This window comes from Cucurbita moschata, unplaced genomic scaffold, assembly GCF_002738365.1.
Source record: "Cucurbita moschata cultivar Rifu unplaced genomic scaffold, Cmos_1.0 Cmo_Scf00027, whole genome shotgun sequence".
Classification (NCBI taxonomy): domain Eukaryota; kingdom Viridiplantae; phylum Streptophyta; class Magnoliopsida; order Cucurbitales; family Cucurbitaceae; genus Cucurbita; species Cucurbita moschata.
Genome location: NW_019268543.1, coordinates 2,791,149 through 2,816,031, shown reverse-complemented (window position 1 = coordinate 2,816,031; position 24,883 = coordinate 2,791,149). Strand labels below are relative to the sequence as shown.

The 24,883-nt window shown below is 35.1% G+C and overlaps 4 protein-coding genes across 7 annotated transcripts; 2 read left to right on the top strand and 2 right to left on the bottom strand.

Annotated features, from left to right (window-relative positions):
- Positions 1-688: 688 nt before the first annotated feature.
- Positions 689-5,787, top strand: LOC111462891 (O-fucosyltransferase 31-like). Its single transcript, XM_023106694.1, has 10 exons — positions 689-975; positions 1,515-1,577; positions 2,160-2,241; positions 2,398-2,468; positions 2,621-2,709; positions 2,812-3,015; positions 3,558-3,822; positions 4,235-4,462; positions 4,613-4,810; positions 5,400-5,787. Exons 1-10 carry the CDS (start codon positions 841-843, stop codon positions 5,607-5,609), a joined length of 1,545 nt encoding a protein of 514 aa, XP_022962462.1. The 5' UTR covers positions 689-840; the 3' UTR covers positions 5,610-5,787.
- A 317-nt stretch (positions 5,788-6,104) lies between these two features.
- On the bottom strand, positions 6,105-12,057 carry LOC111462452 (mechanosensitive ion channel protein 3, chloroplastic-like). Of its 3 annotated transcripts, XM_023106024.1 has the most exons (15): positions 11,827-12,057; positions 10,946-11,176; positions 10,797-10,856; positions 10,424-10,581; positions 9,997-10,120; positions 9,816-9,913; positions 9,612-9,725; positions 9,267-9,327; positions 8,827-8,976; positions 8,540-8,650; positions 8,232-8,399; positions 8,031-8,144; positions 7,588-7,644; positions 6,854-7,150; positions 6,105-6,820 (listed from the first exon to the last, which is right to left on the bottom strand). In XM_023106024.1, the coding sequence occupies exons 2-15, from the start codon at positions 11,021-11,023 to the stop codon at positions 6,290-6,292; spliced, it is 2,121 nt and encodes a 706-aa protein (XP_022961792.1). In that variant the 5' UTR covers positions 11,024-11,176; positions 11,827-12,057; the 3' UTR covers positions 6,105-6,289. The 3 variants fall into 3 exon arrangements, with proteins under 3 accessions (XP_022961792.1, XP_022961790.1, XP_022961791.1); XM_023106022.1 differs by having other exon boundaries at positions 6,105-7,150; XM_023106023.1 differs by lacking the exon at positions 11,827-12,057 and adding an exon at positions 11,756-11,823 and having other exon boundaries at positions 6,105-7,150.
- Positions 12,058-12,724: 667 nt separating this feature from the next.
- Positions 12,725-17,206, top strand: LOC111462456 (kinesin-like protein KIN-4C). Of its 2 annotated transcripts, XM_023106028.1 has the most exons (12): positions 12,725-13,027; positions 13,388-13,501; positions 13,574-13,690; positions 13,794-13,874; positions 14,147-14,218; positions 14,361-14,454; positions 14,534-14,565; positions 15,170-15,243; positions 16,260-16,322; positions 16,423-16,567; positions 16,714-17,015; positions 17,102-17,206. In XM_023106028.1, coding segments are annotated over exons 1-12 (1,230 nt in total). In that variant the 5' UTR covers positions 12,725-12,892; the 3' UTR covers positions 17,103-17,206. The 2 variants fall into 2 exon arrangements, with proteins under 2 accessions (XP_022961796.1, XP_022961797.1); XM_023106029.1 differs by lacking the exon at positions 17,102-17,206 and having other exon boundaries at positions 16,707-16,868.
- Positions 17,207-17,771: 565 nt separating this feature from the next.
- Positions 17,772-21,596, bottom strand: LOC111462454 (argininosuccinate lyase, chloroplastic-like). Its single transcript, XM_023106027.1, has 6 exons — positions 21,162-21,596; positions 20,572-20,952; positions 19,746-19,894; positions 18,886-19,177; positions 18,643-18,807; positions 17,772-18,235 (listed from the first exon to the last, which is right to left on the bottom strand). The coding sequence occupies exons 1-6, from the start codon at positions 21,381-21,383 to the stop codon at positions 17,984-17,986; spliced, it is 1,461 nt and encodes a 486-aa protein (XP_022961795.1). The 5' UTR covers positions 21,384-21,596; the 3' UTR covers positions 17,772-17,983.
- Between the last annotated feature and the right edge of the window lie 3,287 nt (positions 21,597-24,883).

Sequence of the window (24,883 nt, the reverse complement as noted above, 5' to 3'; positions counted from 1 at the left end):
AAAAAAAAAAAAAAAAAAAAACATAAAGTAATAATAATAATAAAGATGCAAATTTAAGAATCAGATGACAAAATATTTATTTTTCAAAAAATTTGGTAGAAAGTTAATAATAAGTCAAGAAATTTATTGGTAAAAGTAGTATTTATAAATTTAAATAGCTATCAAATCCGATATGATTATTTTTGTGATTTAATTTTTTAGAGCAAATATATAATAACGGATTCGAAATTGTACCCAAGCATCGCCCATTGGTTCTATTCTCGATTCATAATTCGAAAGTTTCTCTAGCTCTTTGCTAAGAGAGGCTAAAACTCTAGAAATAAGAAATGCCAAAATCGGAATAACACTTGATATTATTAGAAATACCTAGAAAATATCATATTCGTAAGGCAGAAACATAAACGTACTGGTGGAAAATATACGGGATTAGTCGATTCAAATTGAGATGAATTGTTGTTTTAAGTGATCCTAAAGAATTTTGTGTTTTAATTTTTTATATTATTTTTAATCATGCTTTTGATTTTTGTTAAAAAAATATTTAGTTTTCTAGTTAAATTCTAAAAATAAAAAATTGATTTTTTTTCAGAATTTAAGTGTTGGGTAGAAGTAGTGTTTAATTTTTAAAAAACAAAGTGGCAACGTTATTTATTTATTTATTTATTTATTATAGTTTCTCAAAAATACCAAAATTCAGTGGAGAATTCAGCCATCAGCATCGGCATCACTCATCTCCCCGTGTACGGAAAACAGAAAAAACTGTTCTCGCTCGCTCAACTCTCCTAGTCTTCACCTTCAAGATCAAAATCCAGTGTCCAATCTGTGATCTCCAAGAAAGCATCAATGGAGCTCCACTACTACAGCCATCGGAACCAATCCCAGAGGGCGGCTCTTGCTGGCGTTTTTCTTGTTCTCTTTCCTATTATTTCCCCCCGTCTCTTCGATCCCTTGGGTCGCGCTTCGCCTTCCTTGTTCTCTGTACGTTCTCGATCCATTTCTATTCTGTTCCCTAGGTTTCATGAACAATTCCTGTTATTTTGAACTGGAAATGATAATGATACGTTGCTTGCTTGCCCTAATTGTACCTAGGATTTTACGAATTCAGCAGATAGTTTAACTGGACTGTCTCTTAGGACGAAGGTTCTGAAATTCTTCGTCAAATATGTTCACATTGATTTGTTTTGATTGCAGTGATAAAATGAAGTAAAAGAATCTTTAATTTCTAATCCTATTTCTTTCTAGGTATTCTCTCCAATTTTTGGTTGGAAAATCAGTTTCTACGCACTTTCCTTTTGTTTAGTCTTTCTTTTTCCTCTTTTGTTTTTGTTTTTCTTCTTCTACTTGTTGCTATCTCATAGTAATGCCAGTAATTACTGAATATAAATTCGAGTCACTTCTCTCTACATCCATTGATGAAAACCTCGTCTTACGTACTAATTTCTCCGGAGGTAGAGATTGACGGTTTTGCGTAGGGTTAATCAATTTCTATAAAAATTTGATGTTCTTTTATGTAACAGGAGTGGATTTCTCCAAGACCAAGGCATCTGACTTTGCTAAACAGTGCTTTGCATCATATCACGGTTAGTAATCCTTGATGTGCTTGATTTCCGATTTCTTAACTCATTTATAAGTTTTTTTTGTTGGTTTATTACACAATTTCTATTAATGTTTTCAAAAAACCAAGCAAGTTTTGAAAACTAAAGAAAACCTTTTTTAAAATGTTTTTTTTTATTTGAAATTTGACTAAGAATTGTAATGTTTCTTTGAGAAGGTAAGAAAATTGGGAGGAAACAAGTATAAATTTCGAAATCAGCTACCAAAAATGAAAGCCCCATAGAAAACTATTTGATTTTTTTTTAAAATTAAGCTTATAAACACTACCTCTATCCATGAAATCCATTGTTTTATTAAGTATTTTTTAAGTAGTTTTTGAAATTCTTTTTTGTTTTTGGAATTTACTCAGGAATTCAGATGATTCCTTAGTTAAGATGAAATGCATGTTGAAGAATAGTGAAAAGAACAAACACAATTTTCAAAAACCAAGAATCGAAAACTAAATGATTATCAAACGGAGTTCAAATTGTTATCAAACATGGCCTAATTTAGTGAAATTGTTTTGTTTACGTTGTTTCTTACAACCAGTTCTGTGTTTGGCATTTCAGACATTAGAGGACCAGAGAGAGATCTGGTCTCCATTGCCAAATCAAGGCTGGAAACCTTGTCTGAAGCCTACAAAAGCGGAATGTGAGTACTACGATTTTAGGGCTAAATTTTGAGCTCTAGTACTCCTTTTTCCTAGCTTATCACTTGTTTTATTTAGTAGAGTTCTTCACAGCTCTCTGCTTCTGCACTTCTTAGATATGGCTCCGTCCTCATATACACGCATCTGATACCCTGCAGTATCACCAAGAAAATCTCAAGGTTACATCCAAGTGTTCTTAGATGGAGGATTAAATCAGCAAAGAATGGGGGTATATAAATTTTACTCTTTATTGTTTTATCATCACCATCTTCCCAATTGTGAATGAAAATGAAAAAGCATTCGAATTCAATGACATTTTATCCTTTAGGCTTTCTTTAGCTGTATGATAACTTAGCCCCCTCCCCCCACACCATGTGAAAGATCTGTGATGCAGTTGCTGTTGCCCGAATTCTGAATGCAACGTTGGTCATACCTCATCTTGAAGTTAATGCTGTTTGGAAGGATTCAAGGTACTAATAATGAGTTAATTATGGTATCTTTTGTTTTTTTTTTTGGGGGGGTGGGGGGGTGTCTTCCAGAAAAAGTTGCTAAAAGTTTTTTTGTTTGGCCAGTTCTTTTGGAGAAATTTTTGATGTGGAACACTTTATTGATGTCCTGCGTGATGATATATCAATAGTCAAAGAGCTGCCTACTGAATACTCCTGGAGCACTCGGGAGTACTACGCTACTGGAATCCGTAATACTAGAATTAAAACAGCTCCCACCCATGCTTCTGCAAACTGGTACTTGGAAAACGTCTTGCCCATATTGCAGCGGTAAGTCCTGCACATAATTATGATATTTGGTTTCTTGAAATTCACATGTTGACTACTGTGTTTTTGTCATTTCACTAATGGTTTCAAAGCGAACTCTTAATCACATTAGAACCAAGTTTTTTTGTTGAAAATTTTAAATTTTGACAATGTTATTCAGTTGGTTAATTTGTGCATTGTTTGAAGTTATTTTTGTTCAAAATTTTATTTTATTGAAATTAATGAGTTTATGATGATTTTTACGCTATTTGTGAAGATTAGTGGGCGAATTAACAAAAGTTGGATCAAAGGTGAAAATTGCAACACTTTTAAGTATAGAGTCTAATTGATAAAATTGAGAGTTTGAGGTCAAAATTGATAACAATAGGAATTACGAGAGAGATACAGTGGGATGAAAAATAAGATCTCAAGTGAGGTATGGGTTGTTTAAGAGGTCTATCTTCTTCTAGAGTGACCATAAACTTCGGTACAGCATGAGTATTTCTCACATCATCTGCTTTTTGTCTTTAGAAATGTGTTGGACTGACTGTTTCAATTGATAACAGCTATGGGATTGCTGCTATTGCTCCATTCTCTCATCGTCTATCTTTCAACGACTTACCTATTGAGATTCAGCATTTGCGTTGTAAAGTCAACTTCAAGGCATTAGCCTTTGTTCGTGGCATCACTGAATTAGGAGATACCATTGTCAATCGCCTTCGTTCCCCTTCGAATCAAAAGGAAACAGAAGGAGCTGAGAATCTGCTAGGGGATGATACGAGAAGATTGGAAGGTGGGAAGTTTGTCGTCTTGCATCTCCGATTTGATAAGGTCTTCCCTCGTTGTTTGCAAGAACTACTGAACTTCATAAATTAACCTTCAATATCAGAAGTTTGACTTGATTCAATTGATCGCTTCAGCCCATTCATAGTGCTATCATCTCTTAGGAGTCTTTAGGTTTCCTTGCAAATTGTACTATTGGATGATATGGATAGTCTTGATTCAGTGGTGAAATACTGAAGTTTCTGCGAGGCTTTATGTTCTGGATCTAATCTAATGGCTACTTTGCAACGAAAAAAAGATATACCATATTCTTTATTTACAATATTTTTCCGTGGAACAAGGACCAAGTTCATTTAATTAGATGTAATTTAACTTTTGTCCTTCCAATCTAATAAAATGTTTTACAGTTTACAGTTTCAATTCCAGTAGTATTATGATTCTCTACAAATCATCCTTGCAGGATATGGCTGCTCATTCAGCTTGTGAGTTTGGTGGAGGCAAAGCTGAGAGACTGGCTCTTGCAAATTATCGTCGAGTGATTTGGCAGGGAAGGGTTCCTAACTCACAGTTCACTGATGAAGAGTTGAGATATCAGGGACGTTGCCCATTGACTCCTGAAGAGATAGGATTGCTGCTAGCTGCTCTGGGGTTTAGCAATAGCACACGCGTCTATCTTGCTATACACGAGGTCCAACCTTTTTCTTTGGAAGGAATGTGGAATTAATCTATCAAAATGAATCTTGGGAGTTGATTATTGTGTGGTAGAAAGCTTCACTTTAACGTCTTCTATAAGTAATTGGAGCTCTCTGAAGGTTTCGAAAATGGTTGTCTATTTCAGGTTTATGGTGGGGAAGCAAGGATCTCAACGTTGCGCAAATTATTCCCGCTTTTGGAAGATAAGAAGAGCCTTACCTCTCCTTTGGAACGTGTTGGTATAGCGGGGAAAGCATCATTATCAGCTGCAGTTGATTATTATGTGAGCATGCGCAGCGACATCTTCATTTCTGCCTCGCCTGGAAACATGCACAATGCTCTGGTGAGTCTCTCACCCTCACTCTTGCTATGCTTTCCGTTGAAATTATGTGAGAAAACTGTGATGGCCAGGAACTACCACGATACAATAGAGGCTAAATCATACAAATTACATCTCAACTTTGTCCTTTATTTTCAAAATATTCTTATTCTTACCAAAGTTGAGTATTATCCTTGGCCGTTTATAAATGTCTCAAATCACCATTGAAATAGAAATCCATTAGAATGACAGATGAAAATTGGGACTTGGAATGATGTGACATAATCTTGAATAGTGTGACAATTCAAGTTTCCATTTTAGATCACCATCCATATCGTTCTAGGTTCCAATTTTCATTAAACTTTCTATTCCTAAAGTAGTTTTGTAACATTCTTGAAAGATCAAGAGTACTGGAACAAAGGCATGTTTGAAACAATTGTATAATTTAGCCCAATACAATTTGCAAACTCATATGCATGAGCTTGAAACCAATATAACAGCATCATAGCCAATCTTAAGAACATAGTCAAAAGATGGTTGAAAGTTCTATGTAGATAGGTCCACACTGATATGCTCTCTGATAAAAGGAAGTGAACTGTTTACATATAATCAGGTGGGACATCGGGCATACTTGAACATGAAGACTATAAGACCAAACATGGTACTATTGGGTCAGCTGTTCCTCAATAAGAGCATGGAGTGGTCAGAGTTCAGAAAGGCTGTTCTCGCCGGACATAAAAATAGACAAGGCCAGATCAGGCTACGGAAAGAAACGCAATCCATATACACCTATCCTGCTCCTCATTGCATGTGCCCTACCTAACGTTTGACCAAATATGTAAATTTTCCTTACTGACCTCCAAGTTTTGCTTCCAAATGTTATGCAATTTCTTTCGTTGAGAAGTGCATCCTTGTCTAGTATTTCAAAAACTTGTCGTTACAGCAGTAATGAAATATCTATCTTGATAGAATTATGAAACAGAATGTGCTTTTTCCTTTTAGGTTATTGCTCAAAATGTTTTGTTTCACTTTGTCACTAACATGTTACTAACATACCAACATATATGACATCACACTTGTGATCTTGACTTTTATACGAAGTATCAACTTCGAATGCTGCCCATCATTTCAAATTAACAAAAGTAATGTCTCCTTATCTATCAATTCGTTTGTTGCTTTTTTCTTGCCCAAGTTCACAAAATATAAAATAAGAAAACTGGTAGATGTGAACTCGCCTCTGAATCGAAATTGAAAGTATATATAAAGATTATAAATTCTAGGAAAAGTAGTTTTATTTTTTTCTTTTTATATATATATATTTTGGAGTTGCCTTTGGAACAAGATATACTTTTTTTTTTCTTTCTACACTGGCGAGCCTGCAAAATGCTTGCTTAAAAACTTAGCTCTGCATTTCATTTTCGCATCGCTTCAAAATGCGAGAGAATAATTGGGAGAAGGTGACTCTCGTGCCTACTGATCAATCATTATTCGTCGCACCAGGAATCAATCATTATTCGTCGCACCAGGAACTGCAGGCAACTGGCCATCTCTCAAATCCTTGCTATTGGGAGGGAACTCGCTCCCATTCCTCTGTGTGGAGATTTCTTTTGAATCAGCAGGAGAGTGAAAGGGAGACGGATCCGAATCTTCATCAATTGGAAGAGTTCTTTTGGAGCCTTCCAAGGCAACTCCAAGGACGATATTCTCCTCCAATGGTGGCCTCCCCACTACTGATGATGCAGAGGCCTTCTCGCCATCTTGCTTATTATTCTGCAAGCTTGAGGGAGGAGGAATATCAGCTTTCTCGCTGCCGGAACTGGAAGCTGAGGGTGATCTTTTGGGCAGCTTGGAATTCAGTCCAATCACATCTTTCTTTTCTCCTTTTATCTCATTGCTTGTTACTGCCTTTTCCATGCTGCTTTCTTCTGGAGTACTGGTTGATAGATCCTGAGTCTGAGTGTTGGACACCGACGACCCTGTTGAAGGCGGCTTAGGCACAGTACCAGATGGAGTAACCGGCTTTCTATCATCTGTTTTCATATCAATACTTGATGTTGAACCAGCTGTGTCGGGGGCTTTCGTCCCTGTAGTTGAGACTGTCTCTTGTTTAGCATCTTTTTCTTCGTTTGACGAGCGAGTTGGAGTTCTAGAGACTCTGGCTTTATCGTCACCATTGACTTTATAAGATGGCTCAATAAGAAGCAGTGGACGGTTAGTAGCACCCGTACGTGAATACATGGTCTCGGAAAATGGTACGTTCTCCAAGTCAACCTCACCATATATTTTCTGAACAGTGCGAATGGGAGTCGCAAGCCGGGCCCTATGATGGCTGATAACCCTGAGGAGATCCAAGAGAATTGCCTCCTGCACATCAATTGGCGGCTGAAAGTTCAGACACTTGAATAACTTGACGATCAACATTAAGAAAATGAGGTTGAACTATATTAATACCTACAGCCACATTCAAATCCTGATGAGAAATTCTTCAAAAGCACACTAAAAACGAAGAATCTAGAAAACTAAGAAGTTATGAAGAATACTATTTTTGTGAAACAAACTAAAATCAGAGACAAGGAACAAAAAGAGACCTTAACTGAAAAGTAGGGACCTATATCAGTATAGAAAATGTAGCAACTAAAAGCTATGTATTAGACTGCAACAGTTTGATACGCCTGTTGCGCAACATGGCAAAAGTACGAATTGAGGTGATCATCATCAGCACGAAAAAATATAAAATAAAATACTAAGAATTAAAACAACAAAATCAACCAAAGTTCTAAAACACCAAAAAGCAGTCATACCTTGACACACAGGTATTCTTCAAAACGAGAAGTTTTCACAAAGCAAGAAACCATAATCTGCAGGAACGAAACGAAATTGGTTAGTAATTTGAAGGGGAAAGAATATAGAACAAAAATGAAATACGAACATCCAGCACCAGAAAGATGAGGTCGGGTGTGTGTGCGCATGTTTGGATACTCCATTTCCAGGTGGCTATGTTTTCCCACATTTTGTATGTAAATCTTTCGTTTATTTTACGTTATGAAGTTAGTCTCTATTCCAAAAGGAAAAAATAATCATTAAAAAAAAAAAAAATCCCTTGGTACTGAAGAGGTTACCAATAATATTTAAGTTCTACCCTTCCTCTTTGTTAATTAACATATGATTTGACCGATCAAAGTCTAGCACATGTCAATTAATTTAAGTATGAAACAGAAGGAAGATAATGAGAGCCAATTCATACCATAAGAGCCTGGTTTTCAGGATCGATGTTATCCAAAAAAATTCTGCGGTGTAACCTTTGCTGTTCAACTTGAGGATTCTTGGACAAAACTTTGCGCATATCAGCTACAATATACTGGAAATTGAAACCAAGTTTTGGTATTAAACGGCATATAATGAAAGAAACTAAGGTAACGGGTGTGAAAGACTAATTGATTCTCACATTGATCTTATTAACATCTAAGTGGCTGATGGCAAGATGAGTCTTGATACGCCAATGAGTCTTCTGGGTAAGATTCCTCACAATACTAACAGTGAATTTGTGATTCGGAATATGAACTGCTTCACGATCATCTCCTCGGATAATGGTCGGTGACCACCAACCAACATGCTTGCATTTAGAAATTCCATGTCAGAAATGACGATCAATCAAAACTTGAAGAGAAATTCTAAAACCAAATTGATATGTTTTCCTTTCTGTTCTTATCAACATATTTCTTAAGGTGGTGGTGGTGTTAGAAAGTTACAAACCTCAACCGTTCCAGAGACTTCATATCCATTAATCTTTGTTTGAATCCATTCATTTACTACAAATGGTCGCGTTGCGTGAATCATTACGCTTGAAAGGAAGTTAGTAAATATCTGCATACATCAAAATTATGGAGTAAACTTGTCTGGTGATAGACCGTCTAATAAATAGAAAGAAGACAGTAACTTCAGGGAATTGTAATGGCACATTTCACAACAACCCCAAAAATATTGTAAGATCATAATTGTAGTGTTTATAAACGACAACGTGTAGGAGAGCGCAGGTTTACCTCACGACCCGCAAGAGTAAGCAATACAGTTCCGAGACCCCCAGCAGTCAGCCACTTCTGGGTAGAAAAACCGAGCAACTCCATGAACAATGAAAGAGCAGCAATCCAGACTGCAGTGTAAACAGCTTTACCAGCAAAATCATAGCCCATCTATCAAAAAATGAAGGCAAGTTTAGAAAGACTAACTTAAGATATCCAAGTGATGTAGCCATGTACGGGTTAACTTCATAACCATTTTGATTTTATTTAGTATAGTTGGTAGGGTTAATCTATGACTTAGCTCTCCACCGTTAAGTTATCCATTCAAGGATATCCGTTCATAATATCTGCCCTTGTCCTAACTAGAAATGATTAATGGCGAGCGAGTGCCAACTAATTTAAATTTAGATGTTTAAATGATAGAAAAATATGAGAAGATGAAATTAGAGAGGATATCATACATTTCTTGTATCACTCGAGTCATTTGATTCAGAAGAAAACTTTTGTACTTGTTGAATCAAACTGCATCAAGGTTAAGGCCTGTTAGAATCAAAATGCATGATATGGTCCAATCAGACAAACAATTAACAAGGGTAAATGATCCATTTCAGAAGATGAACAAAAAAAATAATGCATATTTTATCTCATAAACATGCAATAAAGCCTGCATAGAGAGAGAATTTTGAAGAACACATTCAAATTTTAAAATATCAGCCACCCAATCCATTTAGCAACACTTCAATTCTAGGTAAACATCCCTGATTCAAAAATTTCAAATGAAAATTCGAAGCGCCGAAACTATGCACCTTGATATACAATAGGCAAATGCCATAACAGTAGACAAAGATCTAACAAAATTCAGAAGTCGTTGTTTGACAGCCTGACTGGCTACTGAAGGTAAGACTACTGGATCCAATGCCCTGAAACAAAGTTGCTATAGTGAATACCTGTATCATCATCAGCTAAAGATTAGCTAGCCCTAATAGTGCAGACTGCAGATAACGGCTCACCTGCAGATCAGTGTAGCTCCAGTCCATAGCAGTAAAGGTTGAACGTAAGAACTCGTAACAAAGTATGTACTACTTTTCTTCCAACTACCATCTGGCTCCTGCAGCAAAATGTCCATAACTAATCAGCCTGATCAAGTGTTTACTGGCTCAATAAAATAAAATTATATATTAAGATCAATACATGAAGAAATAGAATCCTCCCCAAACGCATAAGAGGTCCAACACCCCAAGCAGCAAAAGCAATGACACAAGCTGCTGGAATTAATTTAAGTAACAGAGGACTGCCACGTAACGCATCATAATATCTGGAAGAAGCCCCAAGAAAAGAAAAAAAAAAAGTCAGTATTTGATGAGCACAAAACGGTCTTAAAGAATATTTCAGATACAAATTAACAGTCTGCACGATGTGCACCATATACAATCAACACATGCAGAATGCAGGAAGGTCTACTAGCTTATAAAGATTAGCATGAGAAAGATTACAATTTTATGACGACGAGTAATAGCACTAGAAATCAACAAGTTCAACTCCATGGGATAGATTATTAGCAAAAGGAAATGTACTTGATTTACTCTGCTATAGCACTCCATATCAAAAGAAATCACACCTTGTCAAAACCACAGCTGCAGATTTTAAAACAGCAGTCCCGGCTCCGCCACTAGGTTCCAGAACAGATCGACACACAAAAACATTTGCTCTGGAAGACACAGGATACATTGAGCGACTTACACTGCCTAAGAGCTGAAGACTGACAGATTTGTGCCTCTGAGAATTAAACAAAAAAAGTTATCCATAGCTTTAAACATCCATATAATGTTGAAATCTTTGTCCTTTCACCAACCAAAAGAATGCACAGGAATTTACAAGGTTCCACATACACCAAAAGAACATATTTACATCTAATACACACACAAACTCACAGAGAATGGAAGCATCAACTAATAAACATTTGTCAAATTTCAAATGTATCTCAACCATACCAGACCGTGTGATGTTGGAACGATAGTAACAAGATGTAGACGAGCCTTTCCCTTGACACTCTGCCGTGTAATCAAGAAATGAAAATTAGAGTTACCAGCCGTTAATGAAAGTATTGAGCATATCAAACAGAAGTTTATGAATGACATACAATATGTAACTTATTGCATCCATGAACACTTTGAATTCCCAATTTATGAGAAAATTGGGTAGAACCATGATGAACCATTGTTGAGTGAGCTGAAAACAGCAATGTACAAGGACAGTATCCCAATTCAGATTAGTTAGTTTGTACACTGAACCCCGTAAAGGGGGGGGGGTTCAATTATATAATGAGATATCTTGTTCAGAGCTCTGCAATCTCCAATAAAATGTATAGCACCTGCCACAATCGATAGCTAATCTTAAGAAGCCAGCAAGTAAAGAAAACAATCTACTAAAAAGTTTCACATAGATTAGATGCAATGAGGAAGTTGGGCAGATTACATCTACTTGTTTTGGATATAACAGTGATAAAAGGCTCAAATTAAAGAAATTACCGAAAGCAACCAAGTCAAACTGACAATAAGAAATATTGTAATAGCACTGGTGGCTTTATGAAACAGTAAACAGCTCACTGACTATAAAATTAGTAATAATCAACTCTCACGATCAAATGTTCCAATTTCCCGCAAATATATTATTTCAAATCCTGACATCACTCGTCCATTAAATTAAAGTTCAACTCTAAAAAAAAGATAACACTAATACTTCAAATTTCCTAATCCATCGCTACATTTTCAGTACAAAATCCCCATTTCCGTCACCAAAGCTACGCCACAATCTTGTAGACGAAGTATTTGTAGCTAACAGAGGCCTAATCAAACCAACAAATAAACATAAACATAGATAAACTTCAAAGAAACAAACAGAACACTAAACATCGGGTAGTAAGTCACGTTCAAATCCTATAAACTACTACCTCAAGAAGCAAAACAACAGAAAACCATAGCAAAACTTCCTTTCTCGGATATGCTCTAATTAAGAACCTACCACCGCCAGCGTAGACGCGAGAAGAAGAGCCAAATGGAAGAAACTTCCACTAAAATTCACCGTCGGCGTAGAGGTTCTAGTGCAAGCGTCGACCAATCGAAATGCAGCGCCGTTGATTTGGCCACTCCCGATTTTACGTGAGGCATTGTTGTTTTACTGTGAAAAATTTATGTGGCGGCTGGTGCTTGGTGCGTGTCGCTTCTGGTTCCCATTTTGCCACCCAATCTTCGCTTCCCTTCATATTTTTGTCTATTTCTATTCACAATATATATATATATATATATTTATTTATTTATTATTTTTTTTCTAATAAGTTTTTAATTTTTAAAAACGTGAAATATGATCTAAAACATTTTATTTTGTATTTAATAATTTCTTGTTATATTTAAAAAAATTAAATTTAATAAATTTGTTCTGATAATATTTTAATTTTATATTTAAAAGTTTCATAAACTTTAAAAATTATTAAATATTTAAATATTTCGTCAATTTAGTAACTTGAAAATTTAGTTTAACAAAAATTAAATTGTTGCTAATTTAAAAGAATATAAATTAAACGTTGAAATATATATATATATATATATAATTTTGATAGATAAAATAAACTCAAATGTCAAAATTTTAAAAATTATAATTTAATCTAATAAAAATTAAATTGTTGTTAATTTAGAAGAATATAAATAAAAAGTTGAAATGTCAAATATATATAAAAAAAACTCGAGAAATTTTAGAAATTTGTACTTTAAGCACGTGTGAAATTGAATTTCCCCGCCATCCGTGGGCAGTGGCACGTGTGTGAGGAAACACAAACTTCTGACGTGGCAAAAATTGAATTTGAGCCAATTTTCCCTCCCTTGGAAGATTCAATTACACTGTCATCTTCAGAGTAATAAAAAGATCAGCGAAATGAAATCTTAACCCTCGAATCCTCTTTCCCCTCACAGCGGAGAACTCTCTACCGCAGCTCGGGAGGTGAGTTCCGATTAGGGCTTTCGGATTCCATTTCTTAGCCACTTCTCGTTCTCGTACTGATCCATTGCCGCAAGCAAGCTGCCGGCGGCAGAAAATGAGGAAGGCAATCCGTCAATCGAAGAAAACGGGCGAAGCCGATGTCTCGTCATCGTCGATCACATCGGCTACGGACAGTAAAGACTATGAGAAGAGAATACGCGAACTCGAGAGTGAAAATGAAGCGTTTCAGGTTGTTATCCATTTTGTACTGTCATTCACACCGTTTGATCATTCAGAAATTCGAATAACAATTGGATTAGATATTGCTTTCTTTTTGTAATGTTAGTTCAACGAACTTCGATTCGTCTATTTTTTATGCGTTATTTTTAGTTGCTTGATCTACACAATCTAGTGCTTCTCTCAATTGGATTAAATCGACGAGAAGAATGAGTTCGTTTTACTATTGCAATGGAGAAAAATTTGATACGAGATGAGCATATATGTTGGCATAATGTTGAAAGAACGTGGTTGTTGTTCACTTATTTAATTTATTGTTGCAACCAAGCACGGGGTCATTGCTTCTCACTTTTCTGCATCTGAAAATTGGCAGAAGGAAATTAAGGATCTAAAAAACAGATTAGAAAATGCTTCACCAAGTGCTGCAAATAGTGCTAAAAAACTCAGAGAAGGTTACATTCAGAAGTTGGATGTCCTTGAAGATCAGGTAAAACGCGATTTCTTATGGTCACATGTTGATTATTATGCAATTAACTAATACTATATTGAACTCTCGTAGGTTACAGAATTGAAGAAGAAATTAGATGTTCAATCTCAGCTTTCAACCAGATGGAAAAAAGGCGATGAAGTATCGAAACAGACAGATCTTGAGATTATGAGTTTGAAGGCACAGAAGGTAAAATATTGCTGCATTATCGCATTATGTTATTCGTGCTTAATGTAAAGTTCTTCTGGTGTTCCTTTTGTCTACGCTAATTTTCAATGAAAATATCATCTAGGTTCAACTGCAATGTAAGATGAAGCTGGAGTCTGTGCAGTTCAGATTATATAAAGGTTCATTGGAGAAGGAAGTTCTTCAGGTATGCTGAATGCATACTATATCTTTCTTCATTTTCTAATCCTGACTGTTGCTGTAAATGATGCATCATTGATATTATCTATGGACCGCTGTACATGTTTCCTTTAAATTGAATATCTGCAATTTAATTTATGATTCTAGAATACCTTACAAAAAAGAACGATGTTAAGATATTTGTATTATGGATTTTATCTCTGCTATTGATATTCATGTATCATTTTCCCCTTTGACCATTCGTATTGTCCTAACAATATTTTTTCGATTTTCCGTCAGCTTAAGAGAGAAAAGAGAAGAAATGAGCATGAGATGAATAAGCTCCTAACTTCTAATCAGAGACTAAAGATGGTATTTTTTTTTTTTTTTCCTGAGTTCAATAATTGGAGTATTTCATTGGAATTGTTCTGTTGTGCTCCCTAACTTTTAATTCTTTTATTTTATAAAACATCTTTATGTTAAATATTTTGTAATTTTATTTTTCTCTCTCGAGGTTTTGCAACGGAAGGCCGAGGAAGCTTCTGAAGTTACGAAAAGGATAAGAAATCTTTTGGAATCTCGAAGGACTTCTGCACAAAGAAGAGCAGGTTTGGTCCCTAACATTTTTATCAAGTTTGGTTTCCTGTCTTACCATATTGACTTGTTTTTACTTTTTTTGGACTATAGGTGCTAAACATGGAAATATTACTTCTACCCAGGTAATTTGTGAAATTTGTGCTTCATGTTTGTGTGTCTATATATGGCTCATTCATTAAGGGTCTGTTTGGTCTGTTTTGTTTTTTTAGATTCCCTTATTCAAATGAACTGATGGAAAACTGTTTTTAGATTCTTCGATTTTAGTCGTGAGAATTAGGGAAACAATATTTTTATATTTTCATTGTATCGAGATCTTAATTTGAAATTTTAAACTGCATGATTAGATAAAGTCTTGGATAAAGCTATAAACTCATTTCATTTTTGTTAAATTAAAATATGTTTAATTAGTATTATAAATTATATGATATTGTAAAATAGTAATTATACAAAATTTAGAATATAAAGCATGGTCATTAATTAATTAATAATGGTTGAGATTCAGCCTAGTATTCAGCTGGTAAATAAGACTATATTTTAAACAATGGTTTCAATCGGGACCGAGTTTCTAAATTATCAAACGCATATTTGAAAACATGAAAGAAAAAAAACACATTTTCTTTGGCAAGGTCATTCCTTTGGCAATTTGTGGGTGGATTCGCTTGTCATAACTAGGCCGTGGTAATTCATCTATGGTAATTCTTGTCTATCTGCATAAAATTTGTGCAGTATGTTGAGAATGAATTTGAAGTCACAGCGAGGTTACATGAGTTATGTTCCCAGTATGAGCATCTCATAGAAGAGTGAGTATTTGATGCTTTCTTTCCTTTAAATTTTTATTAATTGTTAAATTCAAAATTTGCTTCTAGTTGGTTCTTGTGCTTAGCTCATTTCTTCATTAATTTCTTAATTGATCGGTATTGGACTATCAGATGTTATGAGTTTGCAATTTGATACAAATCCACTGATTATTAAATTAGTCATTTTTTTTTAATTCAACAATCGTGGAGATCAAACTATCGCCTTTATAGTGGTAATTGGAGAATCCACCATTCTAAGATTGACAAATAGATAATAGTACAGCATGACATATAGATAATAGTACTATTGACTGTGATCAATTATTTATTATGGAAATCAAGTTGCCTTCTGTTTCGAGTAAATGGTGAAGGATAAAGACAGCTCTTACTTGTAGTTCCGTGCATCAAGTTGCCTTCTGTTTCGAGTAAATGGTGAAGGATAAAGACAGCTCTTACTTGTAGTTCCGTGCATGCTAAGTGTTTTCAGTTATGCTTCTATATATATTCTATATATATATATATATATATATATACACAAAGTAATTCAGATTAGCAAGTGCTTTTTGTTAAGTTATAACCAAACTCTAGGATTCTTTTCTCATGTTCAAACTTTAAATAGAGTAAGTACAACAATTCAGGAGAATGGTGCCAGCTGTTTTTCTTTCAAAACATCGTTCTTTCCAGCTATTAGAATTAAACGACAGAATTGTTATCAATCAAAGCAATGATTAAAATAATTTCGATGTGAATTTGATAACCACCTTTTTCCATTTTGACAAGGACGTTAAAATTTGCTGATGAAATATTATAAAAGTATTTTGATTAATGCTGCTACACATGCTTGAAGCTTCTGATCATTTGGTTTATGTAGTAAAAGATAAACCATTTATCTCTTTTGCACTGACGTTAGTTAAATGCAGCAATTTGTTCTTTTAATTAGTTTCAGAGAAATTGGTGCCTGCTATGTTTAATTATCTGCGTTCAACTTGATTTTTGAACTTTAAATTTCAATTTTCTAGGAAGGATAAGGAGATTGCGAAACTTCAAGAAGAAGCAGATGCGCTGAAGCAAGAAAAATCAGGGTAAATGTTTTGAAATGTTGTGACGTTCAGTTCTGGTTGGACTACTACTGTTTCTCACTTCTCCCGAATTTTCTCGACCTTTTCATTTCTGTTTGTCAAGGTACCCATCTCAGGACACTGATGACAACATGTTGGAAAACAATCAAGATATGAACGAACTAAAGGAACAGATGGTCATGTTGAGTGGTTTGTTTAACCAAATGCGAATCCAGAAGTTAAACCATACTCCTAAGGATGCATCAAAGGTCAGCGCATTTGGCTTGCAGGCTTGCCTTTTCAATTTCATATGAACAATAAATAGAATATTAAGCATGAAACGTTCTATGAATTCTGAAACTGATAATAAAATTTCATGATCACCTTTTGATATTCGAAAATTGTAAGTCATCAGGACGTTTCCGATCAAACCTCTCCCAGCTTTGGGAGTAATAATCTTTGTGAGCAGTTCGATTCAGCCGGTGAAGAACATCAGCAAGACAACGTGAAAAAGATAACACTTAAGGAAGAATGCTGCTCTTGCAGTAAGAAATCACTGTGCAAGACAACGAAGTGCCAATGCCGATCAACTGGAAGGAGCTGTGGCACATCATGTGGCTGTGCCCTTGGAAAGTGCAGCAATAGATATGAGAAACCGGGTGAGATGATCAATGGGCAACCACTGAAGCCTTTATCTGACATAAAGAATGTATATTGGTAAGTTATGGCTTTTATCACACGCTAAATTTTTATCCCATCTTGTTCTGAATGCTTTATTGACAACAAATTTGAACTCTCTGCAGACCAATCCCTGTTGATTCGCCGATCCATCCTAACAAGTATACAAACTAAATCAGCGACAAAGACACCGCTAAGAACCCTTTTTTTGGAGTTAAACCAATCGAAAATGAGAAATTTCTTCTCATCTCAAAGTTTGCCGGTAATGCTAAAAAATGACGAGTACCCACTGATTGTCCTCGTCCCCCTACTACTTGAGCCAGAACTCTTAGATTAATGACGATTAGATACCATTTGATGATGCCAAATGCTGCATGATGATAAATCATTTAGAAGTTTTGATTTCTTACCCTATAGTTGGTCCATTCTTTCAATTTCATCAATTGATACGAAATCCCCCATCTGGTCCCTCTCAACGTGTTATTTAAATTTTAATCTGAAATGCTGCAGGGGGGGCTGCAATTTGGTCAAGGACGCAGCAATTTTGCTTCAATAAATTTCTGCCTTTTAACCCCTAACCTGGTATTGTTTTCATGTTCTTGTCCTATATGTATTTTTCCGTTTTTGTATTCTATCAAGAAAAAAAATCATGCGTTCCACCTTTTATTTAAAAGGAAATGCCTTAACTAATTGAGTTATTTTAAGACTTCCCAACTCGATGTATCAACCTTTTCATTTGCTTCCTTTTCGTCCTTTAAGTTCTTATTTGCAAGTGGAATGCCTCCGAAGATGGAGTTGTCATAATCAATAGAAAGTCTTGTAAAGTGAAATTTAGGCTCAAAATAAAGATCAAAGTCAGAAATCCAAATGACATACTAATTAACAGAGAAATGCTAGGAAAACTGATTATTCTAGATGCTCATTGCATCAATACTGTGTTGGCTTGACCCCCTTGCTTTATTCTGCTCTACTCTGCCCTAAAGCCTCTCTCTCATCTAGCCTAATCTCTACTGACTAATGCCAAGTTTTTCGATCCAATACTCGAGTTGACTGGCAACACATTCAGATCCTGTGGAGCCATACGACGAAAATTTGTTGACTGCATTTTCAACTCCAAGAAATTCGTAAACATCCTCGTCGAAGATTGGACTCAAAGCTCGAAGTTCAGCGAGACTCAGGTCCTTCAGCTGACAGTTCTTTCCAAGGCACATGGCAACAGACTTGCCAACAATATCATGAGATGTTCTGAAAGGTATGCCCTGTTAAAAAGGGGAAATGAAATCAGAAAGTTAGAAAACGTTAAACAATGAGCAGATTCAGCCGACCAAGTGGCCATTGGGTCGGTACGTGGTTGTAACTTGTACGCTGTTCACCTGATGCTCATCTAAAACCCCAATTTTATGAAAGCATATTGCAAGTTGCAACAAAAGGGGTCCTATAAAGAATCTTTGTTAAGTTGTTTAACCTAAACAAAGTGAAATATATAGGTATCTCAAACAGTATACATGCAAGCTTATGATCTTTCAAAGCAAAAAAATGGAAGCTACTGCCATCTGCCTTCAAATACTACATGTTGTGTTCAACCATTACTCTATAGTCATGTTAAAAAAACATTGGCTTCTAATGCTTCTTCTAACAAGAATAAGTAAATAGCAGTGATACTAACCTTGTGCACAAGATAGTCCGCAAGCGTGGTCGCATCAAGATGACCTGCTGGTAAGGCCTTCTTAATTCGATCCTGATTGAAACTAATGTTCCGCGCAAACTCAGCTGAAACCTCAAGCATCCCTGAAACCGTCTTAACACTATCGAACACGGGTTCCTTGTCTTCCTGTCTCAACACAAACAGATTATTCAGTGTCGTTGAAGGTGAAAGAAGTTTTCTGAAAAGGAAATCAAAATTTCAAACCTGCAGATCACGGTTGTATGCAAGAGGAAGTCCTTTGCACAATGATAGAAGGGTTACTAAATCACCTATGACTCTAGCGGACTTTCCACGAACAAGCTCCATTGGATCCGGGTTTTTCTTCTGAGGCATTATGCTACTTCCAGTCGAAACTGCGTCGCTAGGCACGATAAAACCAAACTCCTCGGAGGACCACAATACCCATTCCTCTCCCAGACGAGAAAGATGAATGGCCATAATAGAATTGGCAGAAAGAAATTCCATTGCAAAATCTCGATCTGAAACAGCATCAATGCTATTCGAGACAACGAAATTTACAAGTTTTTCAGCAGGGTCAGAGGAAAAAGATAAATAAATGGAACTACAGAAACATTTGACATGAAATATAGATGAAAAAGGATATGTTTTGATCCAGCGGATGCAACAGAAAATAAGCCACTTGCTGCTACCAAGGCCCATTCCTGCACCTATTTGATAACTACTTTGTTTTTGTCTTCTATTTTTTAAAATTATGGTTGTCAACTCTACTTCCATCTACAGTTTTCTTGCTCTATTACCTATTATGAAAACGTTTTAAAAAACCGAGTCAAATTTTGTAAACTATTTTAAAGTAGCTTTTAAACTTGATTTTGTATCTAAATTTTGGCTCAAAGTTCAAATGTGTTTTCAATCATGGTGAAAAATATACCAAAAATTTGTGAGAAACAAACAGAAAACCAAACAAAATGGTTATTCAAACGCCTAAATCATATAATCTGTGTGATCACAAGTCTCAAATATTGAAAAGTCCAAAAGAACATTATGTGGTAAGTAAAATAACCGACATATCTTTAAAAACCAAGTAAGAAAAATAATCGACAGACCTGTTTCTCAAAGGCGATGAGAATCCTAAGGCACTTGATGTCATGAATCGATCAATTGGAAGGCCAGTACCAGCCAATGCACAAGCTCCTAAGGGGCAGAAATTCAGTCTAGCTCTGCAGTCCAGCAAGCGACCAGCATCCCTATCGAGCTACAAAACGTGTAACGACATTTGTCCCAAATCAGTCTTCGAATCAGTTTTAGTAGGAGTAAAATACTAGCATAACTTTTAATCCTAACTAAAGATTGGTTACTTAAGCTTGGAAAAAGATAAACCATTTAGCAAATGGTGAATCAATGGTTTCTTAAAATGCTAGAATTTTGAAATGTATTATAAGTAACCATCACGTTACCAGTCTCTAAAGGGAGTTTATGAATGTAATGAAGAAATGTTTTAGCATATCAAGTTGAAATATGTGGAAAACGTTTTATAACAGAGGATTGATGATTCAAGTGAAATGGTTAAAGCTTCCGCAGAGCAATTATCACATAAACACACAATCTTCTTTGTTAAGGATGCATGTATTAAGAAAATGTTTAAGAGTGATTTTAAAATGTCAAGCTCAAAATCACTCCCAAATATGTTCTTAATCATTCAAAATTCATTGAATATTTGGTTTTACACTTTTAAACAAATTTTGGTACAATCAAAATTAAACGCATGTATTGGAGTGATTTTGAACCTAACAAAAGTGATTTCAACCGTTTCAGAATCGCTATCCAGGACTCTAGAAAGCATGCAGCAAACAGTAACAACACTAAAGCGACCAGTAATTTTAGGATTTCAGCAACAATGTAAGATGATGAGCTAAAACAGTAGTTCAATACCTGCTCAATAAATGCTAAGAGAAGATGCTGAAGTAGGACGGGCTGTGCTCTCTGCAAATGTGTGTAACCTGGAACAATAATTCCTTTATTCTTGATTGCTAAATCTACCATCGCAACTTGAAAATCTTTAATCCTCTCGATAATCGAATCGATAGCATCTCGGCACCACAAGCGAAAATCCGTCGCAACCTGATCGTTGCGGCTCCGAGCAGTATGCAGTTTCTTGGCAGGCTCGCCAATCAAATCAGTAAGTGCAGCTTCAATGTTCATGTGAACATCTTCCCTATCAGCTCTCCAGACGAACTCGCCATTTAGAATACGCTTCTCGATCTCATCGAGACCAGCAAGAATACAGTCTCTGTCACTGATACTCATCAAGCCCTGCAACCAAAACCAAGAGCGATTATCATGAATGCGCATGTCACCTGAACAAACCTCCAGGACATAATAGATCAATTTTGAGTAAAATCCACAGTTCATCATCGTGATTTGGTCACATTAGGGTAGTAAGAACGCCACAAATAAACACTAAACATTCCTAGAATAGAGCTTCACAAAAACCACAAAACGAAACTGAGAAGAGACAGAACCTGCTTGGCAAGCATGGATGCATGAGCACGACTGCCGCTGATATCATGCTTGAAAAGGTCCTTATCATATGAAATCGACTCCGTAAAGCGTTCGACGGCATCCGTGACGCTTTCCTGAAAGCGACCGCCCCATAGCTTAATTTCCTTGGCCTCAGGCTTCTTGGCGGCGGCGGACGTTTCTCCGGTAGCCTCAGCGGCGGACGAAACATCGAATATTGTCATATCTGTATGAAGCGAGCACAGAATCAAGCAAACTGAGAGCGGGAGGTTTTTATAAGAATCTGGCGGCTCTGCGCTACAGCCCTAGGGCTGCTGACACTCTGCCGAACGGTGTTCAGTCGCCGGAAGTTATTGGTGTCCTTTTGTACGAAGATACTTCCCTGATCTGATTCCTTTTTTCTTCATTCCCTTTTAACATTCAAAATCTTCAACACTTTTAACACATTTATAAGTCCTTCCACAAAATTTTATTCACTTACAAAATAATTATTCCAAATTTTGTTCTTAAATCTATTAATAATTTGTAATTACTCCAACAACAAAAGCATTTTAAGAAACATAACACAACAAATTAATGTATTAACCATTGTTTTTTAGGGCAAAATTCTTTTTAATTTTTAGATTTACTGCTGGGAAGCAAATTGGACGAACAGATTTGCTAACACACTCGGCTGACATTCGTACTCTATCCTTAGGAGTCTAACATCCTTGCTGACACACTGAGCTGACATTCGTATAAAAAATGTTTCGTTTCCCCTCTCTAGCTAATATGGGATCTCACAGTCCACCCCTTAAGAGCCTAATGTCCTCGTTGACACGCCGGGCTGACATTTTTATAAGAAATGTTTCGTTTCCCTCTATAACCAACATGGGATCTCACAGTCCACCCCTTACAAGCCTAACGTCCTCGCTGACATTCTTATAAGAAATGTTTCGTTTCCTTCTCTAGCCAACATGAGATCTCACAGTCCACCCCTTAGGACCCTAACGTCTTCGCTGCCACACCAAATTGACATTCTTATAATAAATGTTTTGTTCCTCTCTTTAGCCAATATGGGATCTCACAGTCCACCCCTAAGGAGCCTAACGTCCTCACTGACACACCGTCCAGTGTTTGACTCTTATACGATTTGTAACACTCCAAGCTCACCGTTAGTAAATATTGTCCGTTTTAACCCATTATGTATCGTCATCATCCTCGCAATTTTAAAATGTATCTAGCTAAGGAGAGGTTTCTGTTTGTTTTTTTTCCCTCTCCAATCATCAATACTTAGAGATAATAATTTGTGTCTCTATTCATTAAATTATTTATTTAATTTAATTTTTACATGTATTTAAATATTGTTTATCGTTACTCGAGTTATTTCTAAAAAAAAAAATTAAAATCATTAATACTTCTAGTTTAATTAAAATTTGTTATTGTTATATATATATATTCTTTTTTCTTTAAAGCTCAACAAATAAATGGCAAACTTCCCACCTTTAAAAAAAAAGAGCAAGTAGTTCCGACCAGGTGCTGTACTATGGAATATGACCTGCTCCATTATTCTTTTAAATTTATTATTTTTTTCTTAATATTTAATTTTATTTATTATTTTTTAAAAAAAAAACTTCAAAACCTATTTGATATTCTAGAGTGTTTTGTATTTCATTTTAGACGTGTAAATCTTTTTTTGTAATAATTTGAAAGAAAACTTTTTTGTCTTTTGTTTTAATTAAATGGTATTTTTATCTTTTACTTTTACTTTTCTTTCCTTTTCCTCTCCTTTTGTTTGTTTTCGATTTCATGTTTTGGGTCACGGTCGGAATTTTGAAGCCTCGAAAATTGGGTCGTGACAGATTGGATAAATTTTTTTTAAAATTTATTAGGTACAACATTACAAATTTAAGATCGTATTAAATACAAAATTTAAATTTATATCCAATATATCTATTATTATTAAAAATTATATCGAACATATCAAAATCTATTTATAAAAATTTAAAATTTTAGTAAAGACAACAATTTTTAGGTATTTATTAAATATATATATATATTTATATTTTTAAGGCCGAAAAAAAAAAATATGAGATTAAAAGGATTCAAACTTCTTCGGTCTCTTAGTCCTAAGACACATTTAAACGAGCTAGGTTCAAACTTGCTGTTTAGAGCATAAATTTAGGTATTGTTATACAGTATACTAATATAATAAATTATATACGTTCGACGGTTAACATGTATGTTCATAATTAAAGAGTTAAAACTACGAACCTTCCAATTTAATAATTTATAATATTAAATTATAATTGCATGAATAAAAAAATTGATTAACGACATTTTAAAAGGTTGAACTGTGAACATATATATTTTTTTAAAATTTTAAAATTTTTTTAATGATAAAATATTGAAATATTAATCTTCTAATTATTGAATTAAAAATAAGTTTGAATTTGCATAAAAAAATATATATTTTTGTTGATAAAGTTTGGATTAGTTTTTAAATTTAACACGTAAAATAGGAGAATTCAAACTAATGAGTTGGTAGTTTTTATAATAAAAAAATAATATCTAAACAATTAAAAATAAAACGATTTAAATAATTTAAAAGGGATAGAGATCAAAATATTTAATGTCATAAGCGAGTTACACGTGGCATGACAGATTGGTTAATGGATATGAGAGTGTGGGCCCGCATGAAATGATTGTCCTGATGAAGAAACTCTAATTATATGGAGACTGGGCCCATAACTTTGGGCCTGCAAGGCCCACCATACAAAAAGCTAAATCGAATGTGTCTCTAGTTCTCTTAAAGCTCTGAATTTTGGACACCCTAAAAAATAAAATATCAGATTTCAATAATTATTAATTATTAATTATTATTTTTCTCTTTTTTATTTTATTATTATTTATTTTTGTGGTGGTTTTCGTTTACCCAGTCTATTGGGAGTAATGTGTTGTCAGTTTGTGAGTAGAAGGATATGGGCCCAGATGGGCCCAATTACAATTTAAGTACAAATCTCCCGAGTAAGTGGAGAGTGGGGATAAGCCTCTTGTGATTTATTTGACACCTCGGATAATAATTATTTATGTGGTTTGGAAATTGGAAGTAATATGTAAGTTGCCACGTAAGTCTATGCTTGAATTTTCTTGTTTCTCGAGCTCGAATCGAGTATCAACATGACACTGTGTAAATATCTCTAGATACTTCAGTTAGTTCAACTTCGTGCACATATGCTTACTCATTGAGGGGGACAAGAGACCCACTTTTTTTTTTTTTTTTTTGTGACTTGGGCCAGTGGATGAATATTGTGAGCTTCGACTCCGTGCATACGTTGACAAAAGCATTTTTCATTTGAGTATACACTTATAGCTTTCGAATGTGTCGTTTAGTTTCATGAGTCTACAAGCCCTTTTCATTTCAATACTCACCTTTTAGCAGGGGTCGTTCGTCTTTTGATTATATTAGGATTCTCGAGAGGGTGGAGGATACTGTCCCGCCCAATTGATTAACTAACTTAATAAAAGTCAACAAATATATAACATGTAATAATTAATAAGCATATAATGACTTTTAACAATAAATATAGCATCTAATAAAGGTACCTTTTAATGGCTTATTGAATAATGTTTTTGATAATAATTTAATTGAATATTATTTAATTAAAAAATTAAACTATGGGAAATATAATATATATTAAATGTGCGCCTTTTGGAACATTGTTGGATGCAAAGGCAAAAGGGA